This window comes from Mastomys coucha, unplaced genomic scaffold, assembly GCF_008632895.1.
Source record: "Mastomys coucha isolate ucsf_1 unplaced genomic scaffold, UCSF_Mcou_1 pScaffold17, whole genome shotgun sequence".
NCBI classification, from domain to species: Eukaryota; Metazoa; Chordata; class Mammalia; order Rodentia; family Muridae; genus Mastomys; species Mastomys coucha.
Genome location: NW_022196899.1, coordinates 9,228,925 through 9,243,773, shown reverse-complemented (window position 1 = coordinate 9,243,773; position 14,849 = coordinate 9,228,925). Strand labels below are relative to the sequence as shown.

The following is a 14,849-nucleotide window of genomic DNA, read 5'->3' as shown; positions in this document are numbered from 1 at the left end:
AAATCTGATTTTTAAGAACCTATTGAAGTGATCATGTTGTGGCTTGGCTTTCTCATGGTCTTCCTATTTGTGTTTAAACAAACATACATTAAGTTGCTCACTGTCTCTTATACAAGCAATATACATGTAATTCCATGGAGAATATACTTCAAGGATGACAGTTTATTAACTCAGCTCAAGGCTGGAAAGCTAAACTCACCCATTCATTCATTAACTTGAAAGCTTAAATGCCTAGGAGATATTGCCTAAAAATATAAAGCCCTTAATTATGACGGTAATCAGTTCAGGGAGTTTAACAGAAATGAGACCAGTCTGGTCAGCACAGGACACTGGCTCAGTGGGAAGTGTCTCGTATACTAAACAACTGTAGAATCCACGCCTAAATCACACATGCAAGCACAGTTCTCCATTAAGCTGCCGTTTTGCAGCTAAACGATCAATTTTGGTCCCTCAAAAAAATCTTGTTGAAATCGAAGGAAAGGAACCAGTTCTGCTTTTTGAATATTTAATTTACTTCTTTTAGAAATGAATAGCAGTGTTTGGTTAATCTAAATTTTGTGGCATTTGTTTTATGTACATAATTCTTTTTGTGTGAACATACGGGAAGAGGCATATGTATGCGTTGTGTGTGTGCGCATTCATATTTTTCAGTAGAGATTCTTTGTGGTAGAAATATTTGTATCTATCTTTTTTTTTCCTTTTTTTTTTCTTTCTGTTTTCTAGTTTACAGCCTTATACGGAAACATTTCCTGAATATATTCATGAGTTGTATGGAATAAAATAAGAAAAACCTCTGTCTCCATTTCAATTCTTCCCACACAAATAAAACAGCAGTTGAATTTGGCACCCTAGTAGCAAAACAGAAGTTCTGAAGAATGAAAATGAACACTGCTGCCATATTCTGCCACATCCTGCACCAAAGCTCAACACTGGGAAGCAGATGGAATATGGAGCCTGAAGGATTCTAAGAGGAGAATTTTCATGCTTGTATTGACAGTTCTGCAAAAGAAAAGATAACCCTCTCTGTTGGTTGATTTATGTCAAAGTGATGGGTTTCTTCTTGAGCAGAGAAGTGAGTTAGTATTACAAGTTTGTTTAGATTTATGGATAAGGACTGCTATTTATAGTGACCACAAGTTAGTGGGATAGTGAGTTCTAAAGCACTGAGCATGCAATAGTCCTAAGCATTCGTTCTTGGAACACACTTTGGCAAAATAGGATTGCTCATTTTATACACATGGAAACTGAAGCATAAAGCGTATAAGAGTAAGAATCCACAGGAAGGGGGCTGGTGAGGTGGCTCAGGCTAGAGAGATGGCTAAGCGGTTAAGAGCTCTGACTGCTCTTCCGAAGGTCCTGAGTTCAAATCCCAGCAACCACATGGTGGCTCACAACCATCTGTAATGAGATCTGACTCCCTCTTTGGGAGTGCCTGAAGACAGCTACAGTGTACTCACATATAATTAATTAATTAATTAGTTAATTAATTAAATAAAATTTTAAAAAAAGAATCCACAGGAAGACTTTTGCCTCAACAGCCTCTGCTCTCTCCTAATGAATCATAGGATGCGGAGGAGTTTATCAGACGTGTAGAGAAAGAATACTTTGAATTGCTTCAAATAGAAAATAATATCCAAGTTCAAGAATGAAGAAATAAGGTTCAGTTAGGGAACATGTTTTAGTCAAACAGTGACTATCAAAGCAAAAATGCAAATGATTGATATTTCTGATCAAGAGGAAAAATTTATGACTTCAAATGACATAAAAAGAAATCATTTGATGTTAAATTCCTATTCTCATATTAATTTTTTTCAACATATCTAACTTTATTTCAAAAGCTGTATATGATCCAGGAATGAAGTTACAATTGTTAGGATTTGCCATCAAAGCATTTTTATTAAATTGTGTCTTCACAGTTATTATCAATATGACTGAAAATTGGTTGAGGTGGCAATTAAGCTTTTTGACATGCTGTCTCAATTGTTAGATAATTACCAGATGAACTGTACTCAGACAACAGAAAAGATTGTTATAAAAACATCCCCATTTTTCATTACTGCAAGACAGTATTCTGCAACCAATCTTTTGCATGCCAAGTTGAAGCTTATTTTTTAAATATTCTATTTTAAACAGCTATATGAGTTTTAATTCAATGATTTAAAAATGCTGCTGCTAAATATTCAATTAATTATGGATGCTATTAGTAGCAAACATAAGTTTTAGGAAAATTTCATATGAGAAATATATTTTGATTAAAATTTCAGTTAAATAAATGAATTTTTAGAGAATAACCCCAAGTTGTTCAAAAAGAATCGCTAAAATTTTAATGTGACTCACTTGAAAATTAACAAAAATATTATGCTTACTTAAACATTATAATTTGGAAGGAGATATTGTTTCTCTCATTTTGTAAATTTTATGAGGAATTTTCCAAATGTCTCAGAACCAGATAGTTAGATTCAATCTCTATGGGGTATGCACCTAATTTTGATTTACTCTTGTCTGTGGCCTTCTGTTTTAATATCATGAACTCACTTGCCACATGGAAAATGAGCCAGAGAGGAAAGAACCAAGAAGTGTTGTTTCTTAGGGAGTGAAAATACAGTAAGTGAATTGTGACAGTTGCACCACTCAGTAAAATTGTCACATCACTGGATTATAGCCTTGGAGTGAAGCCTATGTGAAATATACTTCAACAAGACATTAAAGCGCTAGGATCAACATTGGATACAGGCAGTGGTCTTGGGGAAATCAGAGCTATGGGGTGGGGAAATCTAACAAAGGTCAGATTGGGAAACAGCAGCTTTCGGAATAATAGAAGAGAATGCTCAAGTCTGTGAATGGAATTGACAAGATTTACAGAGTACTGATGGGACACGGACAGGACACAGAAGAAAATGAGATCTAAACAGAAGTAAAGACATAATAGTTCTCATCAAAAAAGTATTCGTGTTTCCCTGTGTTTATCAAAATTTTACCGGGGCTTCTTGCTGACCCCAGGCACAGACTCCCTCTCAGAATCTTCACTTTTAAAATATTCGAGTATTTCTTCTTCCTTTGTCTGTTTGGGATGTGAATATTTCCCACTCATGAATGTTCTCAACATCTAGAACCTGGCCCTCCAACGGGTCATCCTCATATGGATGGATAGACTCCATCTCTCAGTCTATTTGGAGAAAAGAGCTGTACTTTTTCTAAAGGCAACTATCAATCACAATTTGCCTAACCATACTGGCCAGGATCTGGCAACACCTTCCAGCATAGCCCAAGCACTTTGTGCAACGCTCGGACACTTTCCACCCCGACCTTTAGTCAGTTGAGTTCCGTGCCCAGCTCAGATTGCAATAGTCTTGAGAAGAGTCCTCCTAATGCCTTGCTGTCAGCGTGTAGATGCTTTTCTGTATACCTGAGGTTAATGGAGAAGATTCCTGGCAGCCTTCTTTAAAGTTAGTTTCTTTATTAACGTGCAGGGGTTGTGGTCAGATAATAATAAGTACTGTTATGAAGAGTAGTTCCTGTCAGCCAGCCATTTCCAGCTTTCTAAAGGTTTTTGTTCTCCTAGCTGATTCTTTCACATGTGGCATCTTCTGCTTCTAACTACACTTCCTTTTAATCTTTAGTGAATTATCTGTTGACATAATTCTCAATGTCTCATACACACTGATTGGTCAAACAATTTCTACTCACTCCCCATCTCTCTAGGAAGTAGTATGGTAAGCTACATTTGATCAATTCAATTTTCAGTTTTTACTTTAAGCTTGTAAATGTTTTGAGCAGGTAAGCTGTGAGTATACACTAAATACTATTTTCCTGAATTTACTTTTATTTTATTATTTTTTTGGAGGGGGTATTTGAGACAGGGTTTCTCAACATAGCCCTGGCTGTCCTGGAACTCACTTTGTAGACCAGGCTGGCCTTGAACTCAGAAACCTGCCTGCTTCTGCCTCCCAAGTGCTGGGATTAAAGGCGTATGCCACCACTGCCCAGCCTGAACTTACTTTTAAAAGACTATTTTTTTGAACTTATAGTTTTCTTATAGTTAAAAATGCCTTATGTTTTCAGTAAGCTAGTTTCAAGGGACCACTCTAAGGACTTATACAAATATATCCCTTTCCCACACATACGTGCAAAATTATCTCCACCATGTGTTATTTTCTCAACTCCTCTCCTGCGATATGATGTGATTAGTCTGCATGATTTCTGTAGCTTGTGTCCCTGGTCTGGCTCATGTCTCTGGTCTGGCTTGTGTTTCTGCAAAGCTCCTGACCAGCTTATCTCTTAGGATCTCCTCTACAGCCATCTCAAGCATCCCTTGTGCCAAATTCATCACCAGGAGCCTGCTTTGGCAAAGCTGTATTTCCCCCTTTTTCTCCTCTGTCTTGTACTGAAGTGCATTTTCCCAGTACTGTATAGGGAAATACTGTAGCAAAGCAAGCATGAAGACACAAGCTGACAGAGGTAACTGCCTCGCCTTTCTCTGCAAGATACTGAAACCCAACTCAGACTAAAGAGACATGGCAATAGAAAAGGAAGGAAGGAAGAAAGAGAGAGAAAGAGGGAAAAGAAAAAGAAAAAGCTAAAACTTAAAACACCTACCTAATCAGAAATTTCCAACTATCTCTAAAATATATCTTTACTTTATCCATTTATATATAATTTCATTTGCTCCTGGGGACACTTAGCTTCAGGTGGAGCCTTATGACTTCTTTTATGCTGGCCATTTGTAAATTGCTGAATGTTCATATACTTTATTAAAGGTTTCAAATTTCAATGTGTATTGTAACATTGTAACATGTAACTTGGAGCTAAGTCTTTTGGTATCTTACATATCTGGAATACCTTTTATTCATCCTTATTCTTAGTAGTGTGGGTGTTAGAAATAAGTATTAGGCTGTAAGGTTTTTCACCAATACAGATGGGGAATGCCTCTTGTCTCTGTTTCTATTCTACCTCTGTCTCTGTCTCTCTGTGACTCTCTGACTCTCTGTCTTTCTGTCTCTGTCTTTCTGTCTCTCTGTCTCTCTGTCTCTCTGTCTCTCTGTCTGTCTGTCTGTCTCTCTCTCTCTCTCTGTCTCTCTCTGTCTCTCTCTCTCTCTCTCTCTCTCTCTCTCTCTGTCTCTCCCCCTCTCTCTGTTTATGTGTGCTTTCAGTTTTCAGGATAGCTGGTAAGAGGTCATAGGCTTTGGCTTTGGCTCCTTTTCCTCTGTCATTTGCTCATTGCCTCGAGATACTTACTGTTGCAGACTCTAGGACTGTGAAGGATGAGATAGGCTGACTCGATGGCAGGCTTCAAATTGGAAGTTAAGAAGACTAGGTCTAAATCTCTGTTGCCAAGAACTGGGTAAGTTCAGGCAAGTCAGTTAAAAAATCCAGGATTCAGGCAGCTAATCAGAAACTAGGAGGTGCCCAGCCACCTAGCCTAAAGCAAGGGCAATGGGTCACCAAGTTTCCAGACAGCCCCTGTAACAGGTTCCAGCCCCCATGCCCAGGTAATGGAATGTCCCTAGAGATGGAGTAAGATAGAGGTCACTTAATACTGTGTCCTCTAAATCTAGCCTGCAAGCTCATTTGGTTTTCTATCTTGATAGCAGGGAGACCTCAGCATGCTCAGCTTCTGCAGAATAAAACACTCTTTACGTTTACGTACTATTTGAGTCTGAGGTAAAATTCTTGGGCGAACCATGAACACTTACAGGATAATACAATAGCATGGTTTTATCTGCATATATTTTCATGCATTTCTTTAGGTATGCCATAGATCTTTCCAATCTGGTTAACCATGTCCTGCAGCTTCACTTTCTTTTTAAAAATATGAGAATAGTTTTTTGAATAGTCTTCCTCCTTTTTTGTTCAGAACCTTTTTCTATTTATTCTATTATTTTTATGCCCTTTTCATCTTCGTGCCCAGCTTTCTTATAGAGTTTCCCTTGAGTTTCTTCACCCTTGCTCTCCAATTTATTTATTTATGTTCACTTATACTAATTCCTATAAGCTTTAATGTATCCTTTGAATGCAGAGTTTAATAGTTTTGTTGTTATTTTTATCAATACAGTTCTATTATCTCTCTGAAGATAAGAATCAGTTTTTCTTGTTTTGTTTTAGAGGTTTTTTTTTTTCCTGTGCAATTTGTTTCCTATGAGTACTTTGTTCTTTTCTTTTTGTGTTTGTTTTTCATGCTCTCTTTTACCTGGCAATTGTTTTCCATATTATTAAAGGACTATTAACATATTTATAGCTGCCATGGAAGCGTAGAGGTGCTGTAGGGCTGTCTACTTGACGACATCCTACAAGGTGCCACGGCAGCAGTTGGACTGTTTCTTCTTGAGTGTCTCTGGTTCTCAAATGAATATTCTCCTAGGATCCTGTGCATATCTAATAAAAATGTGCAATCTTTTCTTTTGCTCTTTTTCTCAAGTTTGCTTATTATATATCCAGTCTGATACCTACTGTTTTAGGTTTTCTCTAGAAATTTGTAGTCCTCTGTCAAACTAGAGCTGGGACAACTGACAATGAGAAATTTGAACTTTTTTCTTCTTCCCCAGATCTTCACACAATCATCTCTATTTCTGGGATACTTAATATATTTAACTTAGAGCCCTGCTTGTGGCAATTCTGATATTAAAACTGGACTTGGACTATTAGAAGGTAGTAAGTTAGATGCGCAAATCTCCTCTGCTTTGTGAAATTTTATTCTATTTTCATTATGACAATGGAGCTTCACTTCCAAGCATCATTGTTACTATCAGGCAGAAAAAAGAAAGAAGAGAGTTCAAACCACTTTATCTAACAAGAAGCATCGCCAGCTGCCTGCAGGCAGTGAAAACAAGAAGGTTCAAAATAGGACTCAGTGGTCACAACAGAGGCTGCAGAATGAAGATCTGCTCAGAATCCCCTTTCTTTGCATTCTACAGACTGTTTGACTAGTTATAGATGACCAGAGACGAGAGACATTAATAGCCCAGGATACATAATAAACTTACAAGACTACCAAACAAATGACTTGCTGATATTACTTTAGGAAGAGGATTCAGAGATGATTTAACCAAAACTTCAATTCAGTTTAGATGAACTCATAGATTAACCATGTGTTCAAATGCTTTAGAAATGTAGGAGTATTAGAAATCCTAAATATCAAATTGACTGTCATATATACATGGAGTTAGATAGCAGGGAAAGAATGGCTAACTCAGGTAAAGCTAAATTCATCTGGGCTCCTGTATAGAAATCCTACCAAAGGGTTATTACAGAAAAATGTCACCAGTCATCAAGCAGATAAAACAAATATGTGAGTTGGATGGACAATGGCAAGGCTGCTGCTCGAGTACTAGGCATGCTTTTCAGAATAAATGTAGACCAAAGAATTTCCATGGTATTTTGCATCAGTCTGTGATGGAAACTTAATTTTGATATGGATTATTTCTACCCATTGTGTGATGCACTATCTCTCTTTCCTTCTTACAGTTACCCTTCCTGGCTATATAATATTGAAAGGCTGGAGAATCTTAGAATTTAAAATGAGGGCATTGAATAGAAATGTATGTATAATGTGTAACCTTTACCTAAAAGGGGGCATGGAAAACCTCTGTATCAAGCCAAAAACGAGAAGTAGATAGTTCCAGGAACTTGGCTAACTCAGAGCCTCAGGGCTCTGGTTCCCAATACCTGCCCCTCCTGAATGATCCACAATGAGGGCAGAAGTAGGAATGAAGGTCTACTGGTTTATGAGACTCTCTACCCTATTGACCGGTAGATGAAGATTACATTCTTAAAATGAATATGTTTCCCTCCCTAACTGAATACCTTGGGTTGGGTCCCTCTGAAATTTTCCACTGTTTTTATGTTATGTTTCCTTGGCAACCCTCTCCCCGCCCCCAGGTTGTGGTCTTTCCCTTTAAATACCCCTCACTTCTTGTGTTAGGGGTCGAACTCCCCTGGCCAGCATGGTGACGAGATCGACCCCGGTACTGACCTATCCCAAATAAACCTCATGTGATTGCAGCAAGTTCGGTCTCTTGTGAGTTATTGGGTGGTCGTGTCATCCCGAGACTTGAGTAAGGATCTCCCCAATTCTGGGGGGGTCTTTCAATATCATAATGTAAGCCAGCCATGTAGCTATATAAATTGTGTGTGTGTGTGTGTGTGTGTGGTGTGTGTGTGTGTGTGTGTGTGTGTGTGTGTGTGTGTGTGTGTGTAGAATAATTTACATTTAGTTCCTTCTAAAGAATCATCTAAGAATGAAATCCAGTTATAGGTTAAACATATAAAGTGCTAATTGCTGCTTTCCATAATCTATGTTCATCTCATCTTTTAAAGTTATTTAATGCAGTAGAAAAACAATATATGCAGTATATGCATGGTGGAATCATAGTAACCACAATTTTAACTGCTTAGATATGCATTTCAGGGCATTGTTGATTCCTATAATTTAAAAGGTTTCAAGCCTTGCTACACATACGGTAATAATAAACGACATTACAATGTATAAAGTAGATAAAGAAAATATGACCTTATGCATAGAAAGATAATGTCAAAATGAAGAGACACATAGATATCTCTTACAAGCAACTTATGGGGTAGACAGTTCATTATAATATGACTGTGTTTTGTAGTGATTTTATCTGAAAGTTTAAGAGTTTGCTTTGAAGTCAGTGGGGAAGCAAACCCTCAGAACCTACTGCACGTGGGCCCAGGGTACACTCTACATTCTGTGACATTTTCTTCCTAGTCATCTGTTTTCTCGCTCCCACTCTATTTATGCTGGAAACATTACTTATTACATACCTAATACCAAGTAGGGGTTGGGATATATAAAGAGCAATGGTGAAGAATAAGTGCTAGCTACCCAGTAATTAGTTTTCAACTGATTAAGCATTAAAATTAATGCTCCTGGATTTAATAAGGAGGCTTTGAGTAGCTTTTAATGACTTTTAATGCATTTCCCTCTTCTCTCTACAACACAATGTTAACTCTTTCCATATGGCTCTGATTTCTTTCCACTGAGAAAATACAGGAAATGAAGAAGAGGATTGTGTTATCTCTATAAATATAGATGCTATTCAGAAGACAATTACAAGAACAATGAAGATGAAACTTAAATACCTTCATTTTCTTCATACCACGGAAAAGGAAGAGAGAGACCAACAGCAAGGACAAGACTTGTCATTTCGAAAGAAACAGTCTCATGACTGGAAAAAGTTAAAAGATGAGCAAAGGCAAGATGACAGCTTTTATAAAAGGAGAATCAGGACTTGAATTAGAGTGTTAACATTTATAGATGATCTTGCAGCACGATCTGTGGGATCTGTGGCAGGTCTGATTCATTGCAGGAAACTGGAAGGTATAATATGCTGGAATAAGGATCACATTTTTCTCTTTGAGGTGATTTATATTTAAATGAGTTCTCTGTAATCCTTTAAACTGAAGTGCAAATTGGTTATCAAAGTCTTTTGCTGTAAGGGTTGTTTTACATAATAATGAATTCTACAGACTTTCCTCAAAGGGAAATATTGACTTAGGCAACATCACAGGATACTTCAATTACAGGGACACTTTAGATTATCATCGTAGACAATGCATCAAAACGCTTTACAACTCCAAATATCTTTACTGAAAAGTGTAGGCAACTATAACTTTTCTCAGTATAAAATATGTGCTATAGAAAATTTCAGTGAAAGTTGTTCAATTTAATCGATCATGACCCTTTTATTTTAACATGCAGGGGAGAGTTATTGGCTCCTCTTATTTTTAATGAGATACTTTAAAATAAGGTTGAATTACCTTATTCTGATATGCTTTAGACTAGAAATGTTCCATAGCATGGCCAGGAGGTAGGCCCCAGTTCTATGCAAGAATCAACAGGCAGACAGGCTCCTGCTTACTTTATTTAGATCAAGAACCACAGATTCCAGCCAGGGCCTTATGTTCCAAACAAGAGCCTCAGCCACAGTTCTAGTCCCCAAATGTTCTCCTCTAAAAGTAGCCTAGTAGCCACACTCCAGAGAAGCCAGGAATGCAGCTGTGAGGGACACATGACACCTGGTCATAAGACCCAGGTAAGTCAGAAATTAATTTATGCCAGTGAACCTTTGTTTGACTTGAGTGAAAGGAGCTCAGATTTCATAAAAAATTTCAACATTGTATTGTTCATTTATTGATTTTTAAGAAGTGAAATTCCTAGGAAGCTATATCCCATGTGAATCTCAGTAACACACACACACACACAGACACACACACAGACACACACACACGTAGGGTTATTAACACAATCCTTGGAGCAAAGGCAAGGGCTGAGAGAAACACATACAAGACTTGAAAATCACAAGTCTCAAAATGTGGAACAGCTCTGAGTTCATCCCAAACCTCATTTTTATGATCTTAATACAACGTACAAAAAAGTATAAAACCTGTGTTAGACTGTGGCTGGGAACTATGCTCAGAATTCAAAAAGAGCCGTCTAAGTGGTAAAAGAATAATCACTAATTTGGCCTGTGGTTGTCAGGTTTCAGAAATCGGGTAAGGATGTTAGGGTGGTGAAATTTGGCTTTGTAATAATGGCCTTTGCAATTTTTTTTGGTAATATGCTGTGGTTAAATTTAATGAAATATGAATAATATATTCCCCTGACAACTCTATCCATTACTCACCTGCATTTTCTTTACAAATTACTTAATGTTGAGATAGAAAATTTCAATTGTGATTCAAATATTATTGATTTTTCCATTAAAACACTATCCTTTTAAGCATTCAATCTTAGAAATAGTGGTTAATGTGTTCCAAAGTTAGTCAACTCTATCCGTGCAATTCTTGGCTTACAAGGACTGTTTGTGGCTTTGTGTTAACTTGGTGACTCAGTTGGTGTCTCTCTGGCCTGCATTATATGATTGATGGTGCTGGTTAATTTCAACGTGTCTGTGGCCACAGATTTCTTGCCACTTACCTGCTTCTGCCTTTTGCTGCTTCTCAATCTTCTCCAGGCGCCCTAGCAAGGAGTCAATTTTAGTTTTGATCTGGGTTAATTCTTTCTTGATTGTCTGTAACTCATCTGATTTCACTGGAAGGGGAAAGTGGAAAGAAAATAAGACATCAAATGGACCACTTAGAATACAGTTGAAGACACAGTGCCTCTTAAGATTGTCTTAGAGGATTTCCAGTGAATCATCAGCTGCCTGTCACTGTTAGCCACCCTGAAATAGCACAAGGATTTCTAATTAGAAATAAGGATTCTCAGTGACATGAGACTCTGAGACTCAATGTTCTAACTTAAGGTCACATGAAAGGATAAAGAATCAGAAAACACTTTCAACAGAATAGTGCCAGGTCTTGACTCACTCAGGTAAGGAAGAGAATACACCTTCATAAGCCTTCAATGTAAAACTGACTTGGCTTAAGGATTAGCAATATCTGTGTTGATACTACTTTGAATAACCAGGTTGTGAAATACATATTTTGCATGCCTTGATATTGAGACATTGCACTCCTCCATTGTCCAGTACTAATGGCTAGACATCAGTGATATTTTTAAGTCAGATCTTTGAGTTATGATTGAAATGAAAGTATCATACTTGTCATTGAGAGAGTATGAGATTTCCTGAGCCCTTTCTAAAAATCGAGTGACAGATTGTACATACCCATTCTTAAGCCATGGAGCTGGTGCAAGGGAAACCCACAGGCCATCCTCCTGACGATTTTAACCTGAATTTAATTTGTGGTTTATTCATGTATATGTTTTGAGATAAGGTATTATTGTGTTCTCAAGCTGTCCTTGAATGCACCATCCTCTGGCTTTGGTTTCCTGAGTGCAGGAATTACAGACATAATGACATCATATACCATCTGAATGATATAGGTACAGCAGTTTGTTCCAATTCTAGCTTTTTAGAGTTTGATCTGATTTCTAAAGAAAAGATAGGGCCTGTTATGAGTGGCAACTTTTCATTTTTTAAAGAAGCATTTCAAAAAAAAAAAAAAAAAAAAAACAACAAACATGTGTTGGAATTTAAGTCTGTGATTTAGTGCTTGACTTACAAGCAAATGGTTCCAAAAAAACAGATTTAAAAATAAGATAGACGAGACAATATATCCTAATAGCTTGTTGCTATTTCAATTAACTATTTATTTTTAAGGGGCTTAAGCAAACTTCTGGGTATTATCCCCAAAGCGTGCTCTATCCTACCACAAGGGCACCCGCTCAAATACTTTCATATAAGCTTTGTTCATCATAGCCAGAGAATGAAAACAAGTTAGATGTCCCTAAACCAAAGAATGAATTTAAAAATGTGGTGCACATTGGAGTGTGACTCAGATGTTAAAAATATAACCATGGCCAGGCAGTGGTGGTGCACGCCTTTGATCACAGCACTTGGGAGGCAGAGACAGGTGGATTTTTGAGTTTGAGGCCAGCCCGGTCTACAGAGTGAGTTCCAGGACAGCCAGGGCTACACAGAGAAACCTTGTCTCAAAAAATTATATATATATACATAACCATGAAATTTGCAGGGAAATGGATGTAAAGAGAAAAAAAAAATCATCGTGGCTGAAGAAACTCAGCCCCAGAAAGACAAACATTGTATGTACTCACTTATAACGAACACTAGTTGTGAAGTAATGGATAATCATGTTACAATCCATAGACCCAGGGAGGCTAAGTAACAAGGAGGGAAGGAAGGCTCAAGGTTGGAAGCTCAGCATGTGCGAGTTTGTGTGTCTCTCTGTGTGTGTATGTATCCATCTGTGTGTATGTGCTTGCATAATCAAGAGCTCACAGAGGCTGTATACTTGCCTGCATTAAGCCTACATAAGACTGGGCCTGTCAACAATCAATCAGAAACTGGGAAGGACTCACTGGATCCTACTCCTGCTTATTAGATTACGGGCAACCAGAATTGGCAGCCATTGTCCTCAGTTCTGTAGACACTGGTGATATTCCAACAATAAGCTGATGTTACACAAATCTCCCTGGTTGTATATAATGACTTGTAGAACAACACCAAAGGACATGACTGTGGAATGAGTCAAAGGAAAGGGTGGAGCTTAATGGGGATGAGAAGAAGATAAGAGAGGATTGAGAGTGACCAGAATGCACAGCACGGTTAAAGAACAATTTTAATAACAGAAGTTATACAAAAGTTGAGGATATATAACATGATAACTTATTTTGACAGATTCAGTTCACTGTTCACATTTTACTTCTCTGAAACTACACATGGTTTTGTCGGGAGCCCCCTACAGAGACCCTAAAGTCCAATAGACTTACTAGTTCCTGAGCTTCATTAGGAAGGCTTTGGGTAATACTCTGGCTTCAGTAGAGGCCTTTGCTGCCAACCTGGGGTATATATACCTTTTTATCATTTTTACATCAATTTTATATTCACCCTAGCTTGAATATTCTGAAGAAATTCTGACTACATTAGTGCTAACTTTTAATTATATATTTGTCAATTCTAATACATGAAGTATTATACTATACATAATACAGTCGGTCTCAAAAGATAGAAAATGATTTTTCCCAGTCCAAAATATACTTACTCCTTATTAAATCAGAATTTTAAAGTGAAATGTTTCTCTAGTGCCAAATGCTTTGTAAGATAAAAGCTGCAAAGAGTCTCCTGCAAGTCCATGACAGAGCTACCCAACTATAAGAACGCACTTTCAACAGGAACTCCCTCTGGATGTCAGTTATTTCAGACATCAAAGAACCATTGTTAAAGTGTAGCTACATTTGAAAAACATCATCTGTCACTACAAGAAATTGATTCTACTTTGAAGAATGATACTCATTTTCTATGGTGGAGGCTTATCATGTAGTTTTACTTAAATCTATCAAATTTAATAGAAAATATTTTATCTGATAAAAGGTTGCCATGATAAAAATGGTACTGCTAGAAACTAATAGAACGTATTTCTAAGGAGATAAGTTAATCCTTAGCTCTAACTGATTAATTTCAGCTTATCATACTAGAAAATGTATATTGATTATTCACTAACATCTCACATTAAACCTGCATTAGAACACATCTAGACATTGGGGTTTACATGGTTAACCTGTAAGTGTCCAGGGAGCCAAGGTTTGAGGTATATAGACTTATCATCAGTATTCTATAAGAACAGAGAAGGATTGTATTACTATTAACATCATTGAAAGATATAAGGGTACACATTCCTTAAAACAAGTAATGTCCCGTTAGTTCTTCCAGGGCCCAAGCATGGAATAATGAACTGAGTCTCCAACCTTATAACAGAGAGATGCTTGCCTCCTGTTGCCACGAAAGCATCAAGTGCTGACAAGGGTCCTGAGAGCAGTTTGGGTTAACAGTGCTTTCTGCCTCTCCCACGGTTACGGAAGTCAATTTCTCATCTCAATCCTGTATGTGGAAGCAGGTCTATCCATGCCTAAGCAGTGAGCTGCAGTCCATTGTCTACTCTTCCCCATCAGAGTCACTAGCTGCATCCCGGTTATTCTGGTCTTGTGCTCTCATGACACTTTCCTAGAAAGAAGTTCTCAGAGGGCCACCTCTGTCCCTCTGGTGCTCTAACTTCTCTCCCTGTTTACTTTTTAACCCCCTTTCTCTCTGCTAACCTTTGCTCTGTAACATATTACCATATGAAATGTTAGTTAACTCATTGAGACAGGTGTTCCTTTGCTATTCTGTATTTATAGACTTAGAATTTTAGAAATCTGCAAAGGTACTATTATGGTTTTTTTTTTTTTTCAAAAACTACATGTTAGGTAAGAATTAAACACATAGCTGTGCATTTAATATATCTTCATCCACTTTCATTCTCATTTGACCTGTAATTCCCATTAGCCTCGTCACTTTCAGACAGTTCCTGAGGGGATATTTATATGACAT

General features: G+C 37.5%; 1 protein-coding gene across 7 annotated transcripts in view; it reads right to left on the bottom strand.

Moving 5' to 3' along the window:
* Ralyl (RALY RNA binding protein like) overlaps window positions 1-14,849 on the bottom strand; it is a 673,831-nt gene that overhangs the window by 40,655 nt on the left and 618,327 nt on the right. For all 7 annotated transcript variants that reach the window (XM_031376347.1, XM_031376350.1, XM_031376349.1 and 4 more), the window contains one exon: window positions 10,937-11,050. In XM_031376347.1, coding sequence (XP_031232207.1) covers window positions 10,937-11,050 — 114 coding nt within the window. The remainder of the gene's footprint in view (window positions 1-10,936; window positions 11,051-14,849) is intronic.